This window comes from Argentina silus (genome assembly GCF_951799395.1).
Source record: "Argentina silus genome assembly, chromosome: Y".
In the NCBI taxonomy this organism is placed as follows: domain Eukaryota; kingdom Metazoa; phylum Chordata; class Actinopteri; order Argentiniformes; family Argentinidae; genus Argentina; species Argentina silus.
This window is the reverse complement of record NC_139654.1, coordinates 32,726,093-32,746,941: the sequence shown is the minus strand read 5'-3', so window position 1 is coordinate 32,746,941 and position 20,849 is coordinate 32,726,093. Positions and strand designations below refer to the sequence as shown.

The 20,849-nt window shown below is 44.2% G+C and overlaps 2 protein-coding genes across 3 annotated transcripts in view; one reads left to right on the top strand and one right to left on the bottom strand.

Moving 5' to 3' along the window:
- Nucleotides 1-20,849, top strand: part of LOC310823572 (F-box only protein 11-like) — a 274,469-nt gene that overhangs the window by 251,855 nt on the left and 1,765 nt on the right. The window lies entirely within an intron of this gene.
- The window catches only part of LOC310823574 (FAS-associated factor 1-like), a 90,999-nt gene continuing 89,033 nt past the window's right edge, over nt 18,884-20,849 (bottom strand). Inside the window, exons 19-20 of one of the 2 annotated variants that reach the window (XR_014554954.1) lie at nt 19,043-19,980; nt 18,884-19,009 (exon numbers count right to left, since the gene is read on the bottom strand). Coding sequence is in view for 1 of the 2 variants with exons in the window: in XM_083696457.1 (XP_083552583.1) it covers nt 19,897-19,980 (84 nt within the window). In the remaining variant the exon portion in view is untranslated. Of the gene's footprint in view, nt 19,981-20,849 lie in introns of both variants that reach the window. The other variant, XM_083696457.1, reaches the window with a different exon arrangement.

Genomic DNA, 20,849 nt, shown 5'->3' with positions numbered 1-20,849 from the left:
CGCCACCTGTACACAATGCTTTTTTCCCTCATAATGAATTTCGATAGCGACCACAGGGTATTCGTGAATGTCCCCATGCACACACTTCACCAACACCCTCGATGCCTTTAACAATGCCCCCAGTCGAACCAGGCGCTCCTTGACTGCATGCAGCCTGAATCCAAGAATGCCTGGTGCGTATCGTGTTGTATCCTTACCGGAACACAATACACCTCTCCTGGTTCGGGGGGAGGGCCCGGTATGTTGCCGATGCGGACGACCTGCCCCACCTCCATCACTGGGCAATTCGCCTGAACATGGCGCGGCCGTCCGCATTGCCAACACACCCCCCCTGCCGCTCGGGGTGCTTCCTGTGGGGCCAGGGCTGGTTCTCGACATGCCTGCCCCTGCCATTTTGTCCTTGGGGCGGGCGCCGGCCTCTCCTCCTCCTCTAGCAACACGGCTCCTTCCGGGCGCCGGCGTTGGTCGCCGGGGCTCCTGCGGCAGGAAGGAGAGATGGTCCTCCGCCAAGGTAACGGCGGCCGCGAGATCCTGGGGCCGGTGGTACTGGACCCAGGCGGCGGTCCGGGCCGAGAGCCCTGTGAGGAACTGCTCCAACACCACCCGGTCCCCGACCTTCTCCGCCGAGCTGTTCCCTGGGTCCAGCCACCGCCACGCGCTGTCCCGCAGCCGCTGGGCGTAGGCAAAGGGCCGGCTCCCCTCCTCCATCGTCAGGGCCCGGAACCGGTGACGGTGTTCCTCCGTGGTGAGGCCCAGGCGGTCTCGAATCGCCCGGGCTAGGGAGGGATAATCCCGCTGTACTGACTGTGTTCTGTTCTGACTGTGTTCTGTACTGACTGTGTTCTCACCGTTTTCTTTACTGACTACGTTCTGTCCTGACTGTGTTCTGATGGAATTCTGTACTCATTGTGTTCTGACTGTGTATTCACTGTGTTCTGACTGTGTTATGTACTGACTGTGTTCTCACCATGTTCTGTACTGACTGTGTTCTGTTCTGACTGTGTTCTGACTGTGTTCTGTACTGACTGTGTTCTCACCGTTTTCTTTACTGACTACGTTCTGTCCTGACTGTGTTCTGATGGAATTCTGTACTCATTGTGTTCTGACTGTGTATTCACTGTGTTCTGACTGTGTTATGTACTGACTGTGTTCTCACCATGTTCTGTACTGACTGTGTTGTGACTGTGTTCTGTTCTGACTGTGTTCTGATTGTGTTCTGTACTCACTATGTTCAGTACTTACTGTGGTATGACTGTGTAGTGACTGTGTTTTGACTGTGTTCTGACTGTGTTCTAACTGTATTCTGCACTGCCTGTGTTCTGAATGTGTTATGTACTGACTGTGTTTTGACTGTGTTCTGACGGTGTTTTGTACTGACTGTGTTCTGAACTGATTGTGTTCTGAATGTTTTCTGTACTGACTGTGTTCTCACCGTGTTCTGTTCAGACTGTGTTCTGACTGTCTATTTACTGTGTTCTTACTGTGTTCTCCACAGACTGTGTTCTGTACTGACTGTGTTCTGTACTGACTGTGTTCTGACTGTGTTCGGAATTTGTTCTGTACTGACTGTGTTCAGACTGTGTATTAACTGTGTTCTAACTGTGTTCTTACTGTGTTCTGTACTGACCGTGTTCTGTACTGACCGTGTTCTTACTGTGTTCTGTACTGACTGTGTTCTTACTCTGTACTGACTGTGGTCTGACCGTGTTCTGTTCTGACTGCGTTCTGTCCTGACTGTGTTCTGACTATGTATTGACTGTGTTCTGACCCTGTACTGACTGTGTTTTAACTGTGTTCTGTACTGACTGTGTTCTGACTTTGTTCTGTACTGTGTTCTGGCGGTGTTGTCTACTGACTGTGTTCTGACTCTGTATTGACTGTGTTCTGACCGTGTTCTGTACTGACTGTGTTTTGTAATTTCTGTGTTCTGACTGTGTTCTGTCTTGACTGTTTTCAGACTGTGTACTGACTCTGTACTGACTGTGTTCTGACGGTGTTCTGTACTGACTGTGTTCTGACTGTCTATTGACTGTGTTCTGACTCTGTGTTGACTGTGTTCTGACCGTGTTCTGTCCTGACTGTGTTATGACCGTGTTCTGTACGTTCTTTGTTCTGACTGTGTTCTGAGTCTGTACTGACTGTATTCTGACTATGTTCTGACTGTGTTCTGACTGTGTGCTGAATGTGTTCTGACTATGTTCTCACCGTGTTCTGTATTGACTGTGTCCTGACTGTGTATTAACTGTGTTCTGACTCTGTATTGACTGTGGTCTGACTGTGTTCTGTACAGACTGTGTTCTGAACTTACTCTGTTCTGACTGTGTAGTGACTCTGTGTAGTGACTCCTGACTGTGTTCTGACTGTGTTCTTCCTGTATTCTGCACTAACTGTGTTCTGACTGTGTTCTGAATGAGCTATGTATTGACTGTGTTCTGTATTGACTGTGTTCTGACTTTGTTCTGTACTGACTGTGTTCTGACCGTGTTCTGTACTGACCGTGTTCTGTACTGACTGTGTATTAACTGTGTTCTGACTCTGTACTGACTGTGGTCTGACTGTGTTCTGAACTTACTGAGTTCTGACTGTGTTCTGACTCTGTATTGACTGTGTTCTGACCGTGTTCTGTACTGACTGTGTTTTGTACTTTCTATGTCCTGACTATGTTCTGTACTGCCTGTGTTCTGACTGTGTTCTGTACTTTCTGTGTTCTGACTGTGTTCTGTACTGACAGTGTCCTGACTGTGTATTGACTCTGTACTGACTGTGGTCTGTACTGACCGTGTTCTGACTGTGTTCTGTACTGACTGTGTTCTGAACTTACTGTGCTCTGACTGTGTTCTGACTCTGTATTGACTGTGTTCTGACCGTGTTCTGTGTTAACAATTGATGATGCGGTGGACCCAAGTGCGGAGGAATACTCAGAGAACTAGCGTAAAGTTAATCACAAGATGTTTAATAAAGTAATCGGGGCACGATACATAAACAAACACTGGGGAAAAAGGGGTAAAATAAAAGTGGAGAAGCCAAGCTCCGTAAACAAAGGTACGCACTTAACAAGTGGAAAACGGTAAACTAAAGGAATATCAAACACGAAGTAGGGCAACGGGGTAAACAACTGGGTACACAAAAACAGACTGGCAGACAGGGTACTCACACACGGACAGTGAGAATCTCTGACAAAGACGGGGATGGGGAACACACAGGCTAGATATACAGTGGGGGAAATAATTATTTGATCCCCTGCTGATTTTGTTAGTTTGCCCGATTACAAAGAAATGAGCGGTCTATAATTTTTATGGTACTTTTAGTTTAACAAATAGAGTCAGAATATCAACAAAGAAGTCCAGAAAAAACACATTATAATAAAGTTATAAATTAATTTGCATTTGATCGAAGGAAATAAGTATTTGATCCCCTACAAACCAGCAAGAATTCTGGCTCATACAGACCGGTTATATGCCCATGAGGCACACAGATTAGTCCTGTCACTTTAGGAAAAGTACTCCTAATCTCTGCTTGCTATGGGTATAAAAGACACCTGTCAATAGAATCAATCTCTTCCATTCCAACCTCTCCACCACCATGGGCAAGACCAAAGAACATTCAAAGGACATCAGGGTAAGAGTTGTAGACCTGCACAAGGCTGGAATGGGCTACAAGACCATCAGCAAGAAGCTTGGTGAGAAGGAGACAACTGTTGGTGCAATTATTAGAAAATGGAAGAAATACAAAATAACCATCAATCGCCCTCGGCCTGGAGCTCCATGCAAGATCTTGCCTCGTGGGGTAAGGATGATCATGAGAAGGGTGAGGGATCAGCCCAGAACTACACGGGAGGAGCTTGGTAATGATCTCAAGGCAGCTGGGACCACAGTCACCAAGAAAACCATTGGTAACACACTACACCGTAACGGATTGAAATCTTGCAGTGCCCGCAAGGTCCCCCTGCTCAAGAAGGCACATGTACAGGCCCATCTGAAGTTTGCCAATGAACACCTAAATGATTCAGAGAAGGCTTGGGAGAAGGTGATGTGGTCAGATGAGACCAAAATTGAACTCTTTGGCATAAATTTGACTCTTCGTGTTTGGAGGGAGAGAAATGCTGAATGCTACAATCCCAAGAACACCACCCCCACCGTCAAACACGGAGGTGGAAACATTATGCTTTGGGGTTGTTTCTCTGCTAAGGGTACAGGACGACTTCACTGCATTGAGGGGCCAATGGACGGGGCCATGTACCATAAGATCTTGGACGAGAACCTCCTTCCCTCAGCCAGAGCATTGAGGATGGGTCGTGGATGGGTCTTCCAGCATGACAATGACCCAAAACATTCAGCCAAGGCAACAAAGGAGTGGCTCAAGAAGAAGCACACTAAGGTCATGGAGTGGCCTAGCTAGTCTCCAGACCTTAATCCTATCGAAAATTTGTGGAGGGAGCTGAAGCTTCGAGTTGCCAAGCAAAAGCCTTGAAACCTTCAGGATTTGGAGAGGATCTGTAAAGAGGAGTGGACCAAAATCCCTCCCGAGATGTGTGCAAACCTGGTGACCAACTATAAGAAACGTCTGACTTCTGTGCTTGCCAGCAAGGGTTTCTCCACCAAGTACTAAGTCATGTTTTGCTTGGGGATCAAATACTTATTTCCTTCGATCAAATGCAAATGAATTTATAACTTTATATAATGTGTTTTTTCTGGACTTCTTTGTTGATATTCTGTCTCTATTTGTTAAAATAAAAGTACCATAAAAATTATAGACCGCTCATTTCTTTGTAATCGGGCAAACTAACAAAATCAGCAGGGGATCAAATAATTATTTCCCCCACTGTAGGCGACAACATTATTTAATAATATGAGTAATTCAAGCCCCCAGTTCTGAAGAGATATTGTGTGTGTGTGTGTGTCTCCAAGACAGCCAATTAAAATGCAGGCTCTACTCATATACATCTGCCTCCTTTATAACAGAGAGGATCAGAAAGGGAAGGCAGCGAATGAAAGGCTCTTCACTGAGATCACAGATGGAATATGTTTTTTTTTTTTGTTTTTTTTTTAAGAAACACCATTGTCCCCAATCAAAACTTAATGTGTTCGCCTACAGTGGTTCCGACTTTGAGCTCTGCCGCTTCAATTGGCCTTGTTTTTTAAACTTCAAGTGTTCCGCACAGACGGGCCTCCAAAATGTCACAACCGCTTCGATTCCAAGACGGTGTTCTGCTTCACTTCGCATGCCACTGCTCCCCATTCACCCCCTTTGGCCCCTTTTAATGCTTTCTCCCGGGGTCTGATAATCCGAATAACACAGCTCCCAGGTCTGTGGGACTGCCGGAGCATTCTGCAGGAGAGAAACAGGGGAAACCGCGATTAAGAAATGAAAGTTAAATGTCATTGCAATTAGTTGTCTTGCGTGTTTTGTCGTACGCCTATATAGCATTTAATGTAGTTGCTTATATTTGCTAATCTATTATCAATTCACTAAAGAAAAGAACAACTACAAAAGACAAACTCTGAAGTGTCTGTATCATTAATTGCCAATCAAGCTCTAATTTATTAATTTACCTTTCTATTTTCAGATTAATTATCGGTGGCCATCCCTCCCATCTCAATGAGGTGATTTACATTTCAGAAATAAAAGCCTCGAGACCACGCATGCAAACATCGAATGACGTAATCTAAACAACCTACATGTAGCCTGTTTTGGCCGATATGTTTTTTTCTTTAGAGAGATGAGCACTCCATTGTGCCCGACAGTTTAAGCTGCATAGAATCTGTTTCTTCGCCTCTCAATGAGTGGCCCTGCCTCTGAGAAAGTAAACTCAGCGTGACCCCGCAGGTTAGAGCGCTCTGGGATCCACCAGCGGCAACACCACCGATGGATCACAACCGCCACTTCAAACGGAGAGATCACTTGCGTCAGGAATTCTGTCCATTCTTGACCTGGATGTTGTTCACAGGAAGACGATGACTGACGCCATTGTCTCACACACACACTCACTCTCTCCTGATGCGGAAGTTAACGGTGCTGTGGGTTAGTTGGAGAGGAGGGGACTCTTGAGTGACAGCTAGCTTGTAGAGGACCCTCTGATTGAGACGTCCAACAGTTGACCAAGATGTCAAGTGACTCTGGTGTCCTCAGAGTTCAAACTGACATTAGTAGATGCTGTTATGCTGTTCTATTCTATGTGTAGGCCCGGGGAGACTGGTGGAGGGAGAAAACAGAGGACAGGCTCATTGTAATGCATGGAACGGAATGAGGAATGATATCAAACACAGTGTGTTCCGTGCATTACAATTACATGCTGTGTTTTATACCATTCCTCATTCCATTAGACATTCACTATCTAGAAATTTACAATCTATACATTTCACTATCTATACCTCCACAATCAATACATTCACTACCTATACCTCCTCGAGCAAAACCTCCACAATCAATACATTCACAACATATACCTCCACAATCTATACATTCTCTATCTACTGTATAATACCGCAATCTATACATTCACTATCAATACCACCACACTATAAACCTCAACAATCAATACCTCGACAATCTAAACATTCACTATCTATACCTCCACAATCAATACATTCACGATCTAACTCTCCACAATCTATACATTCACTATCGATCCCACCACAATCTAGACCTCCACAATTAATACATTCACTAGCTATAAATCCACTATCTATACCTCCACAATCGATACATTCAAGACATATACCTCCACAATCAATGTATTCACTATCTATCCCACCACAATCTATACATTTACTACCAACCACCACAATCTATACCTCCCACTAGCTATAAATTCACTATCAATACCTCCACAATTAATACATTCACTAGCTATAAATCCAATCACAACATTCACTATCAATACCACCACAATGAATACATTCACTAGCTATACCTCCACAATCAAAACATTCACAACCTATACCTCCACAATCAATACTCCCACAATCAATACATTCACAACCAACCACCACAATCAATACCTCCGCGAGCTATAAATTCACTATCTATACCTCCACAATCTAAACATTCACTATCTATACCTCCAAAATCGAAACATTCAGGATCTATACCTCCACAATCTAGACATTCACTATCTAGAAATTCACGATCTATACATTCACTATTTAAATATCCACAATCTATACCTCCACAATCGAAACATTCACTATCTATACCTTCACAACCAATAAATTCACGATCTATACCTCCACAATCAATACATTCGCAATCAACACCTCCACAATCAATACATTCGCAATCAACACCTCCATAATCAATACCTCTACAATCTATAAATTCACTACCTACACCTCCACAATCGATATTCACGACACATACCTCCACAATCTATACCTCCACAATGAATACAGTCACTTTCTATACCTCCACAATCGAAACAATCACGACCTATACCTCCACATTCAATGCATTCACTATCTATCCCACCACAATCTATACATTCACTACCAACCACCACAATCAATACCACCGCAATTAATACCTCCACAATTAGTACATTCACGAGTAATACATTTACTCTCTACACCTCCACAATCTAAACATTCAGTATCTATACCTCCACAATCTAGACATTCACTATCTATAAATTCACTATCAATACCTCTACAATTAATACATTCACTAGCTATAAATCCACAATCACAACATTCACGATCTATCCCACCACAATCTATACATTCACTACCAACCACCACAATCTATACCTCCACAATTAGTACATTCACGAGTAATAAATTCACTCTCTACACCTCCACAATCTAAACATTCAGTATCTATACCTCCACAATCTAGACATTCACTATCTAGAAATTCACTAGCTATAATTTCACTATCAATACCTCCACAATCAAATACCCCCACAAATCAACACATTCACTATCTATCCCACCCCAATCTATACATTCACTACCAACCACCACAATCAATACCCCCACAATCAACACATTCACTATCTATCTATCCCACCATAATCAATACCTCCACAGTTAGTACATTCACGAGTAATAAATTCACTATCTATACCTCCACAATCGAGACATTCACTATCTAGAAATTCACGATCTATACCTCCACAATCAATACCCCCAGTAGATATAAATTCACTGTCTATACCTCCACAATCAAAACATTCACAATGTATACCTCCACAATCAATACATTCACTATCAACACCTCCACAATATATACCTCCTGTAATGGCAAAAAATATATTTGTACTATTTTGCTTAAGTCATATATGAAATGTATTGACCTTTCTGTGACCCAATGCACTTTGTTATTTTTAATTATGTGACTGAGGAAGAACCAAAACCGACTGCTCCTTCTCTTTGCATCAAAGATGTTATTCTGACCTGCAGGCTGAGGTTTGAGATAGTAGCTCACAACGCCTACGCTTCTTTCCCAGCTTCTTTATCAGCAAATAGGTGCAAGATATGTTTACCCCTAGACCTATGACGTATGAGCATTGGAGTTAAGGATGGTCCTCTCCTCAGCCACAGCATCAGTATCTGAATCCACACTGTTGGTGAAAGAATGCTGATCCGGCCGTAAGCAGAATTGTTTAAACTTTGTATATGCATTAAAACTCTCAACTGAGACCAAACATCGTTTATTGTTGTTCACTGAAAGATTTCCATCACACTCCACAATCAATTCATTCACGATCTATATCTCTACAATCGATACGTCCACAATCAACACATTCAATATCTATAGCTCCTCTATCTATACTTCCACAATCTATACTTACACAATCTACACCTCCACAATATAAACATTCACTATCTATACCTCCACAATTAATAAATTCACAACCTATACATTCACTATCTATACCTACACAATCAATACCTCCAAAATCAATACCTCCACAATCAATACATTCATTATCTATAACTCCACAATATATACATTCACTATATAGACCTCCACAATCAACACATTCACTTTCCATACCTCCACAATCAAAACCTCCACCTCCACTATCTATACCTCCATGATCAATACGTCCAAAATCAATACGTCACTGTCGACACCTCCACTATCTACACCTCCAGAACCTATACATTTCACTGTATACACTCACCGGCCACTTTATTAGGTACACCTTGCTAGTACCAGGTTGGACCCCCTTTTGCCTTCAGAACTGCCTTAATTCTTTGTGGCATAGATTCGACAAGGCGCTGGAAACATTCCTCAAAGATTTTGGTCCATATTGACATGATAGTATCACGCAGTTGCTGCAGATTTGTCGGCTGCACATCCATGATGCGAATCTCCCGTTCCACCACATCCCAAAGGTGCTCTATTGGATGAACTCATTGTCATGTTCAAGAAACCAGTTTGAGATGATGTAAGCTTTGTGACATGCCGCGTTATCCTGCTGGAAGTAGCCATCAGAAGATGGGTACACTGTGGTCATAAAGGGATGGACATGGTCAGCAACAATACTCAGGTAGGCTGTGACGTTTAAACAATGCTCAATTGGTACTAAGGGGCCCAATTGTGCCAAGAAAATATCCCCCACACCATAACACCACCACCACCAGCCTGAACCCTTGATACAAGGCAGGATGGATCCATGCTTTCATGTTGTTTAAGCCAAATTCTGACCCTACCATCTGAATGTCGCAGCAGAAATCAAGACTCATCAGACCAGGCAACGTTTTTCCAATCTTCTATTGTCCAATTTTGGTGAGCCTGTGCGAATTGTAGCCTCAGTTTCCTGTTCTTAGCTGACAGGAGTGGCACCTGGTGTGGTCTTCTGCTGCTGTAGCCCATCCGCTTCAAGGTTCGACGTGTTGTGCGTTCAGAGATGGTCTTCTGCAAACTTCTTCTTGGTTGTAACAAGTGGTTATTTGAGTTACTGTTGCCTTTCTATCATCTCAAACCAGTCTGGCCATTCTCCTCTGACCTCAACAAGGCATTTTCACCCAGAGAACTGCTGCTCCCTGGATATTTTCTCTTTTTCTGACCGTTCTCTGTAAACCCTAGAGATGGTTGTGCGTGAAAATCCCAGTAGATCAGCAGTTTCTGAAATACTCAGACTAGCCCGTCTGGCACCAACAACCATGCCACGTTCAAAGTCATTTAAATCACCTTTCTTCCCCATTCTGATGCTCGGTTTGAACTTCAGCAGGTCGTCTTGACCATGTCTACATGCCTAAATGCATTGAGTTGCTGCCATGTGATTGGCTGATTAGATATTTGCGTTAACGCGCAGTTGAACAGGTGTACCTAATAAAGTGGCCGGTGAGCGTATACCTCCACCGTCAACACAGTTAGGTCCATATACAGTGCCTATAGAAAGTCATCATACCCCTTTGAAATAGTTACTATATTTGTCGTACAGCCTGAAATCAAAACCCATTAAAAAAAACTTTTTCCAGCTTTATGTACAAATTTAGCCAGACAACATCAAACGAATGAAAAAAAGGCGACAGTTCTGAAAATTGATAAAAAATGAAAAACAAGAATAACAGGGTTGGAAAAGTCATCAGTCCCCTGATTTAATACTTTGTAGAGCCACCTTTTGCTGCAATTACAGCCATCAATCTGTTTGGATATGTCTCTACTAGCTTTGCACACCTAGATCGGAGAATATTTGCCCATTCTTCCTTGCAGAATTGTTCGATTTCAGTCAAATTCCGTGGTGAGCGGCGATGGACTGCTCTCTTCAAGTCCATTCACAGATTTTCTATTGGATTTAAGTCAGGGCTCTGACTTGGCCACTCAAGGACATTCACCTTTCTATCCTTAAGCCACTGCGTTGTTCTTTTGGTGGTATGTTTAGGATCGTTGTCTTGTTGGAAGGTGAATGACCTGCCCATCTTCAGCTGTCTAGCAGAGGGACGCAGGTTGTCCTCAAGAATTTGGGATGGAATTTGGCAGCATCCATTTTCCCTTCAATCCTGACGAATTCCCAGTCCCCGCTGAAGAGAAACATCCCCACAACATAATGTTGCCACCACCATGCTTCACAGTAGGTATGGTGTGTTTTGGGTGGTGTGCTGTGTTTGGTTTTTGCCAAACATAGCGCTTGGAGTTCAGTCCAAAAAGTTCAATCTTAGTTCCGTCTGACCATAAAACCTTTTTCCACATGGCAATACAATCTTCCAGGTGTGTTTTTGCACAGCACAAATGAGACTGAGTGTGGCACTTTTTCAGAAAAGGCTTATTTCTTGCTACCCTGCCATACAGGGTAGTTGCATTTCGTTGTCTCTGTACTTGTACTCTGCACAATGACAATAAAGTTGAATCTAATCTAATCTAATCTACAGGCCAGCTTTGTGTAAAGCTTGTGAGATTGTTGTCACATGCACAGACAGACCAGTCCCAGCCATAAAGACTTGTAAGCCCTTCAAAGTTGCCTTTGGCCTCTTGGTAGCTTCTCTGATCAATGTCCTCCTGGCTCGGTCATCCAGTTTGGACGGACGGCCTGATCTCGGCAAGGTGTTGGTGGTGCCATACGCCTTCGACTTCTTAATGATGTTCTGAACGGTACTCAGAGGGATAGCTAAAGCCTTCGAAGTCTTTTTGTAGCCTTCACCTAACTTGTGCCTTCCTACAACTTTATCCCGGAGGCCTTTTCAAAGTACTTTTCCAACCATGATGAATTCTTTGCAGAACCATGCACTTCTAGTAGTGGAATCCTCCAGAAACAGCTGGTTTTATTCTGAAGTAATCAAAACCACTACAATTGATGTCAGGTGGGGGGCAATTAGCCTGGTGTTTGATCTGGAAGTTGATTGGTTGCACCTGAGCAAGTTTATAATGGTATACTCTAAGGGGCTGATCACTTAACCAAACCAGGTATTTCACTAATTAATTTTTAATAATTGTCCAGAATTTTTTTTATTTTCACTTTGATGATGAGGGTTATAATGTGTACATACAGCTCCAAAAAGTTAGATTTTATTTATTTTAATTTCCAGGGTGTAATGTGACAAAAGGTAAAGATTTCACAGGGTATGATGACTTTCTATAGGCACTGTATATTTGGACTCTGACACAATTTTTGTTATTTTAGCTGTTTACCAAAACATATTCAAGTCACAGTCATATATAAATATGGACTTAAAGTGCAGACTCTCAGCTTTAATTTGAGGGTATTCACATCCAAATTGGAGGAAGGGTTTAGGAATTACAGCTCTTTTATATGTAGCCCCCTCTTTTTCAAGGGACCAAAAGTAATTGGACAATTGACTCAAAAGCTGTTTCATGGACATGTGTGGGCTATTCCTTTGTTATTTCTTTATCATCAAATAAGCAGGTAAAAGGTCTGAGTTGATTCCAAGTGTGGCATTTGCATTTGGAAGCTTTTGCTGTGAACTCACAACAAGCGGTCAAAGGAGCTCTCAATGCAAGTGAAACAGGCCATTCTTACGCTGCAAAAACAAAAACAAATCCATCAGAGAGATAGCGGCAATATTAGGAGTGGTCAAAACAACAGTTTGGTACATTCTGAGAAAAAAAGAACACACTGGTGAGCTCGGCAACACAAAAAGGCCTGGACATCCACGGAAGACTAAAGTGGTGGATGATTGCAGGATCCTTCACATGGTAAAGAAAAACCCCTTCACAACATCCAGCCAAGTGAAGAACACTCTCCAAGAGGTAGGCATGTCATTATCCAAGTCTACCATAAAGAGAAGACTTCACGAGAGCAAATGCAGAGGGTTCACCACAAGGTGCAAACCATTCATAAGCCTCAAGAATAGAAAGGCCAGATTAGACTTCGCCAAAAAACATCTAAAAAAGCCAGCCCAGTTCTGGAACAGCATTCTTTGGACAGATGAAACTAAGATCAACCTGTGCCAGAATGATGGGAAGAAAAAAGTATGGAGAAGGCTTGGAACGGCTCATGATCCGAATCATACCACATCTTCTGTAAAACACGGTGGAGGCAGTGTGATGGCAATGGGCATGCATGGCTTCCAATGGCACTGGGTCACTTGTGTTTATTGATGATGTGACAGAGGACAGAAGCAGCTGGATGAATTCTGAAGTGTTGAGGGATATACTGTCTGCTCAGATTAAGCAAAGATGATTGGACGGTGCTTCACAGTACAGATGGACAATGACTCAAAATATACTGCAAAAGCAACCCAGGAGTTTTTTAAGGCAAAGAAGTGGAATATTCTGCAATGGCCGAGTCAATCACCTGATCTTAACCCGATCGAGCATGCATTTCACTTGCTGAAGACAAAACTAAAGGCAGAAAGACCCACGAACAAACAACAACTGAAGACATCTGCAGTAAAGGCCTGGCAAAGCATCACAAAGGAGGAAACTCAGCATTTGGTGTTGCCCATGGGTTCCAGACTTCAGGCAGTCATTGCCTGGAAAGGATTCTCGACAAAGTATTCTTTTTTTTTATATTGTTAATTTGTCCAATTAAATTTGAGCCCCTGAAAATAGGGGACTGTGTATAAAAATGGATGCAATTCCTAAATGTTTCATACAATATTTTTGTTCAACCCCTTGAATTAAAGCTGAAAGTCTGCACTTCAATTGCATCTCGATTGTTTCATTTCAAATCCATTGTGGTAGTGTACAGAGCCAAAATTATGAAAATTGTGTCACTGTCCAAATATTTCCGGACCTAACTGTACACTCACCGAACACTTTATTAGGAACACTATACTAACACTGGGCAGGGCCTGCCTTTGCTCTCAAAACAGCCTCAATTCTTTGTGGCATTGATTCCGCAGATTTTTCAGGTGCACTTTCAAGCTGTGAATGTCCCGTTCTACCACATCCCAAAGATGTTGTATTCGATTCAGATCCGGTGACTGGGAAGGCCACTGAAGAACACTGAACTCATTGTCATGTTCATGAAACCAGTTTGAGACAACTTTTGCTTTGTGACATGGTGCATTATCATGCTGAAAGTAGCCATTAGAAAATGGGCCAATTGTGGCCATGAAGGGATGCACATGGTCAGCAACAATACTCAAATAGGCTGTGGCATTCAAGCGATGATTGATTGGTATTAACGGGCCCAGAGTGTGCCAAGAAATCATTCCCCACACCATTACACCACCTCCACCATGAGAAGGTGTTCCTAATAAAGTGTTCAGTGAGTGTATACATTCACTATCTATAACTCCACAATCAATGCATTCACTGTCTATACCACCACTATCTACACCACCACCATCTATACATTGACTATCGATACCGCCACAACCAATACCTCCACAATCTGTACCTCAACAAACAATAGATTCAATATATACACTCACCCGCCACTTTATTAGGTACACCTTGCTAGAACCGGGTTGGACCCCCTTTTGCCTTCAGAAATGCCTTAATTCTTTGTAGCATAGATTCAGTAAGGTGCTGGAAACATTCCTCAGAGATTTTGGTCCATATTGACATGATAGCATCATTGCTGCCGAATTGTCGGCTGCACATCCATGATGCGAATCTCCCGTTCCACCACATCCCAAAGGTGCTCTATTGGATTGAGATCTGGTGACTGTGGAGGCCATTGGAGTACAGTGAACTCATTGTCATGTTCAAGAAACCAGTTTGAGATGATGTGAGCTTGACAATTTATCCTGCTGGAAGTAGCCATCAGAAGATGGGTACACTGTGGTCATTAAGGGATGGACATGGTCAGCAACAATACTCAGGTAGGCTGTGGCGTTTAAACGATGCTCAATTGGTACTAAGGGGCCCAAAGTGTGCCAAGAAAATATCCCCCACACCATTAGATATTTGCGTTAACGAGCAGTTGAACAGGTGTACCTAATGAAGTGGCCGGTGAGTGTATAAACCTCCACTATCTAAACCTCCACAAACAATACATTCACTATCTATCCCTCCTCTATCGATACCTCCACAATCAAAACCTCCAAAATCAATACATTCACAATCAAGACCTCCACAATCTACACATTCACTATCTATACCTCCACAATCAACACATTCACTATCTACAGTTGTGTTCAAAATAATAGCAGTGTGATTAAAAAAGTGAGTAAAGCTCAAAATCCTTATAATAGCTTTTATTTCCATACACGCAAATGCATTGGGAACACTGCACATTCTATTCCAAATCAAAACATGAAGAAAAATTTATCAAATTTGTTATTACTTTACAGAAAGTGAAGAAAAAGGAATATTAGGCTGTTCAAAAAAATAGCAGTGTCTGCATTTGTCTTTACAAACTCAAACATTTACTGTATAAACTGAAAAATGCTTGAAGATTTAGCTTTCCTGTGAATCACTGAACTAATATTTAGTTGTATAACCTCTGTTTCTGAGAACTGCTGCACATCTGTGTTGCATGGAGTCGACCAACTTCTGGCACCTGTGAACAGGTATTCCAGCCCAGGACAATTGGACTACATTCCACAATTCCTCTGCATTTCTTGGTTTTGCCTCAGAAACAGCATTTTTGATGCTGTCACCTCACAAGTTTTCTATTGGATTAAGGTCCGGGGATTGGGCTGGCCACTCCATAACGTTAATCTTGTTGGTCTGGAACCAAGATGCTGCTCGCTTACTGGTGTGTTTGGGGTCGTTGTCTTGTTGAAACACCCATTTCAAGGGCATTTCCTCTTCGGCATGAGGCAACATGACCTCTTCAAGTATTTTGATGTATGCAAACTGATCCATGATCCCTGGTATGCGATAAATAGGCCCGACACCATAGTATGAGAAACATCCCCATATCATGATGCTTGCGCCACCATGCTTCACTGTCTTCACAGTGTACTGTGGCTTGAATTCAGTATTTGGGGGTCGTCTGACAAACTGTCTGCGGCCCCTAGACCCAAAAAGAACAATCTAGTCCACAAAATGTGGCGCCATTTCTCTTTAGGCCAGTCAATGTGTTGTTTGGCAAATTGTAACCTCTTCAGCACATCGTTTTTTCAACAATGGGACTTTGCGGGGGCTTCTTGCCGATAGCTTGGCTTCACATAGGCGTCTTCTAATTGTTACAGTACTCACAGGTAACTTTAGACCTTCTTTGATCACCCTGGAGCTGATCATTGGCTGAGTCTTTGCCATTTTGGCTATTCTTCGATCCATTCGAATGGTAGTTTTCCTTTTTCTTCCACGTCTTTCTGGTTTTGGTTGCCATTTTAAAGCATTTGAGATCATTTTAGCTGAGCAGCCTATCATTTTCTGCACTTCTTTATATGTTTTTCCTTCTCCAATCAACTTTTTAATCAAAGTACGCTGTTCTTCTGAACAATGTCTGGAACGACCCATTTTACTCAGATTTTCAGAGAGAAATGCACTATAACCAGCATGTACAACATTTGCTGCCTTCGTCCTTAAATAAGGGCCACCTGTGTGACACCTGTTTTTTCACAGAATGAATGACCTCACTAAGAACTCCACACTGCTATTATTTTGAACACCTTTTCAATTAATGATTCAATTACACAGAATCAGCAGCATGCATGTCATGACTGTTGGTTTTCTATTACTCTACTACACCTATTAGTAAATTATTTGCCATGTAGAAATATAATTTCTACCAAAAACAGTGATTGATCTGGTTGTGATGTTGGACTGCTATTATTTTGAACACAACTGTATACCTCCACAACCATGGAACTCTTGTATAGGGGTCACAATCTATACCTGCATGGAACTCCTCTCGATAGGTTAGAACCAGGGGAGGCTGGTGGAGGGAGGAAGGGCTCATTGTAATACACGGAATGAAATGAGGAATGGATCATTCCTCATTCTGTTCCATGCCATTCATCATTCCGTTGCATGGGGAAATCAACATTTCAAACTTCTCTCATGCTCCCTCACTCACTTGTTTCTTCCAGCTTGGAGGATTGAAAGTCCATGAGGTGATAAAGCATGAGAGAAGTTTATCCTCCGATGTCTACCTCCACCAGCCTCCCCTGGGTGAGTCACGGTGTGAGCCAGGCCATGAGATGGAGGGAGGAGACAGCGATGCATGCTCTTATGAGGCCGGGGAAGTCTGTCTGAATTAACACATTAACGACTCTTTAACTCATTAACGAATCCTGAGAGAGCGGCGCACGCGCACACACACAGTGACTCTTCTTCTCTGAGCTGAGAGGTCTGAGAGAGGGACGAGAGAAGGGGTCTGGTAGAGGTGAGAGGAGGAGTTTGGTAGAAGTGAGAGGAGGAGAGGAGGAGTCTGGTTGAGGTGAGAGGAGGAGAGGAGAGGAGTACTCTGGTAGAGGGGAGGGGAGAGGAGGACTCTGGTAGAGGTGAAAGCAGGAGAGGAGAGGAGAGGAGGGCTCTGGTAGAGGTGAGAGAAGGACTCAGGTAGAGGTGAGAGGAGGAGAGGAGGACTCTGGTAGAGGTGAGAGGGGGGTGAGGAGAGGAGGACTCTGGTAGAGGTGAGAGTCGGAGAGGAGAGAGTCGGAGAGGAGAGGAAGACTCTGGTAGAGGTGAGAGGAGGAGGGGAGAAGAGAGGAGGGGAGGGCTCTGGTAGAGGTGAGAGGGGGAGAGGAGAGAAGAGGAGAGGAGGACTCTGGTTGAGGTGAGAAGAGGAGAGGAGAGGAGGATTCTGGTAGAGGTGAGAGGAGGAAGGAGAGGAGAGGAGAGGAGGACTCTGGTCGAGGTGAGAGGAGGAGAGGAGAGGGGGACTCTGGTCGAGGTGAGTGGAGGTGAGGTGAGGAGAGGATAGGAGGACTGTGGTAGAGGAGAGAGGAGGAGAGGAAAAGAGGACTCTGGTGGAGGTGAGACAAGGAGAGGAGGAACCTGGTAGAGGTGAGAGGAGAGCAGGGGAGAGGGCAGGGTTTTGGTTGAGGTGAGAGGAGGGAAGAAAGGAGAGAAGAGGAGAGGAGGAATCTGGTTGAGATGAGAGGAGGAGCGGAGAAGAGGACTCTGGTAGAAGAGAGAGGAGAGGAGGACTCTGGTCGGGGTAAGAGGAGGAGAGGAGAAGAAGACTGGTCGAGGTGAAAGGAGGAGAGGAGAGGAGGAATTTTGGTTGAGGTGAGAGGATAAGAGGAGAGGACTACTCTGGTCGAGGTGAGAGGAGGAGAGGAGGGGATAGGGGAGGGTTCTGGTTGAGGTGAGAGGAGTGAGGAAAGGAGAGGAGAGGAGGACTCTGGGAGAGGTGAGAGGAGAGGAGAAGGAGGGCTCTGGTTGAGGTGAAAGGAGAGGAGGTCAGATGCGAAGAGGAGACGAAAGGAGGACTGGTAGAGGTTAGACGAGTAGAGGAGAGGAAGACTCTGGTAGCGGAGAGAGGAGAGGAGGACTCTGGTCGGGGTGAGAGGAGGAGAGGAGAGGAGGACTCTGGTCGGGGTGAGAGGAGAAGAGGAGAGGAGGACTCTGGTAGAGGTGAGAGGAGGAGGAGAAGGAGGGCTCTGGTAGAGGTGAGAGGAGATGGTAGAGGTGAGAGGAGAGGAGGACTGTGGTCAGGGTGAGAGGAGAGAAGGGGAGGATTCTGGTAGAGGTGAGGAGAGGAGGACTGTGGTCAGGGTGAGAGGAGAGAAGGGGAGGATTCTGGTAGAGGTGAGAGGAGAGGAAGACTCTGGTAGGGGTGAGAGGAGAGGAGGAATCTGGTAGAGGTGAGAGGAGGAGAGGAGAGGAGGATTCTGGTAGGGATGAGAGTAGGAGAGGAGAGGAGGAATCTGGTAGAGGTGAGAGGAGAGGAGGACTCTGGTCGAGGTGAGAGGAGAGTAGGTGCAGATGGAGAGACCAGCTGTTGATCTCAGCGACCGGCTGCCTCCTGGCTTGTCGAAGGAACTTCACCAACATCTGAACCAACCTCCGACATCATCATCATATCCTACAACAAGTTTATGCTCCCATCATACGTTGGTTGAAATCTTAGCTTTGAGTGAGCAATTGAGAGGTGAGTATTTTACTGCAGAAACCAATGGGCATAAACAATATGAGCTTTAATGTGAAATAGAGTTGATCTCTGTCTATCTGAGGGAAGCTCCATCAGAAGAACTCAGTGGTGGAAATAAAGAGTATATAAAATAAGTCAAACTCCTAACAAAATAAGATACTGAACATAACATGCCATTTCTTCATGATAAACCTACTCCTCTCTCTTCACACAATCACCACGAACGTTCTCAAGTCTATGAATTTATCACCGGAATAAGAACAGGTAAAATAATTAAGGCCACAATAATTATGAATACATTATTATTGTGTGTGTGTGTGCGTGTGTGTGTGTTTCAACAGAGTGCTGGTTCAGACAGAGGCATGTTCATATTCATATTTTATATAATGTATATCAAACTAAAACAAATACAGCATCAAACTTAAAAAGGATCAAGAAAAAATAAGAAGAAAAGTAAGGAAATAAGTTTGATCATGTGTGTGTATGGGGGGGTAATGCAGAGTCTCTCTGGCTGCTCGTGGTGGAGGGGGGGGGTAACCATCACTGAAGAGAGGAAGGGGGAGGGGCACGGGGAGAGGGGGCTGTATGCATATGGTAGAGAGAGAGTCCAGCGTTGTCCAAGAAAATGTCTCTTTTTGCCTTTTTACTCGTTTCTTTTATTTCTTACTCAAACACAAAACATCATGTCGAAAAAAACAACCTTGGTGGAGAGGTCGTCGTCCACAATGCTCGGCCTCTACTCCTGTATCATACGTGTGTGTGTGTGTGTGTGTGTGTGTGTGTGTGTGCACGCAGAGGGAATCATGACTGTACTGTATTTAGGCGAGGGAAGAGTGTGTTTGGCTGTGTGCTTGTGGTACTGGAGCTTCTCTCTGCAAACCTGCACACCTGGCATTGATGAACGCACAGGCCGGAAGCAGAGAAGCTTATTTCTGTGTGTGTGTGTGTGTGTGTGTGTGTGTGTGAGAGAGGGTGGTCTGGAGACCCCGTGGGACCATGCTAGGGCTCTTGTCTAAGGTGTCCAGCCAGTCCCACCACAGACCAGGCTACTCTTTAGCCTCCAGGAACAGAGTCTCCTGTGGGAAGAGCTTAGCATCCAGTAGGGATGACCCTGGGTCCAGCTGGGTGATCTAGAGAGAGGTGAGGAGAAGGGGGGGGGGGGGGAGAGGTGAGGAGAGGGGAGGGGGGGGAGAGAGAGAGAGAGAGAACATCAGTCCACAGTCAAAGTAACAGGAGGAGTGACACACAGCTTAAATAGGTCTGTGGTTCTAGCTTTCTCTTCAGAGAGACAGCATTGTTCTCAAGCCTGACTACATCCCACCACTTCCTTAGTCTGGGAACCACAACACTGCATGCTTACTGAACAGACTGGAAGTCCCAGTGTATAAAGACCTATGTGCTGTTGTCTGATGGACTGAGATGTGTGTGTTAACATAGCCTGTGTGTGTGTGTGTGTGTGTGTGAGAGACAGAGAGAGAGCATGTGTGTGTGTTAGCATGTGCTCTGTGTGTGTGTGGGTGGGTGGGTGGGGGGGGGGGTTATACTAACATGTTTAAAAGCTGGGACAGTGAAACAGGAATCTGAGAGGCCAAGTTATACTTTCCTGAGGGATCCATCAGCTTTGTTTTCATAACACTCTATTCTCCATTCTAACTGCTGTGGTCTCAACAAGGCTCCGGCTGTGCGTGTGTGTATGCATATGCCTGTGTGTGTGCGTGAGTGGGTGCGAAATTGATGATGATGAGGAAGGGAAGAACCACCCAGTGTTACTAGTAAGTGTATCTGACCCTCTCATCCAAGCAGAGGGCCACAGCCACAGAGATAGTGAGACAAAGAGACACAGAGAAAGAGAGACACACAAAGACAGAGAGCGACACAGAGACAGAGTGAGACACAGAGGCAAACAGAGAGAGACACACAGAGAGAGAAACACAGAGAGACACACAGATAGACAGAGAGAGACACACACAGAGAGGCACACACAGAGACAGAGTGAGAC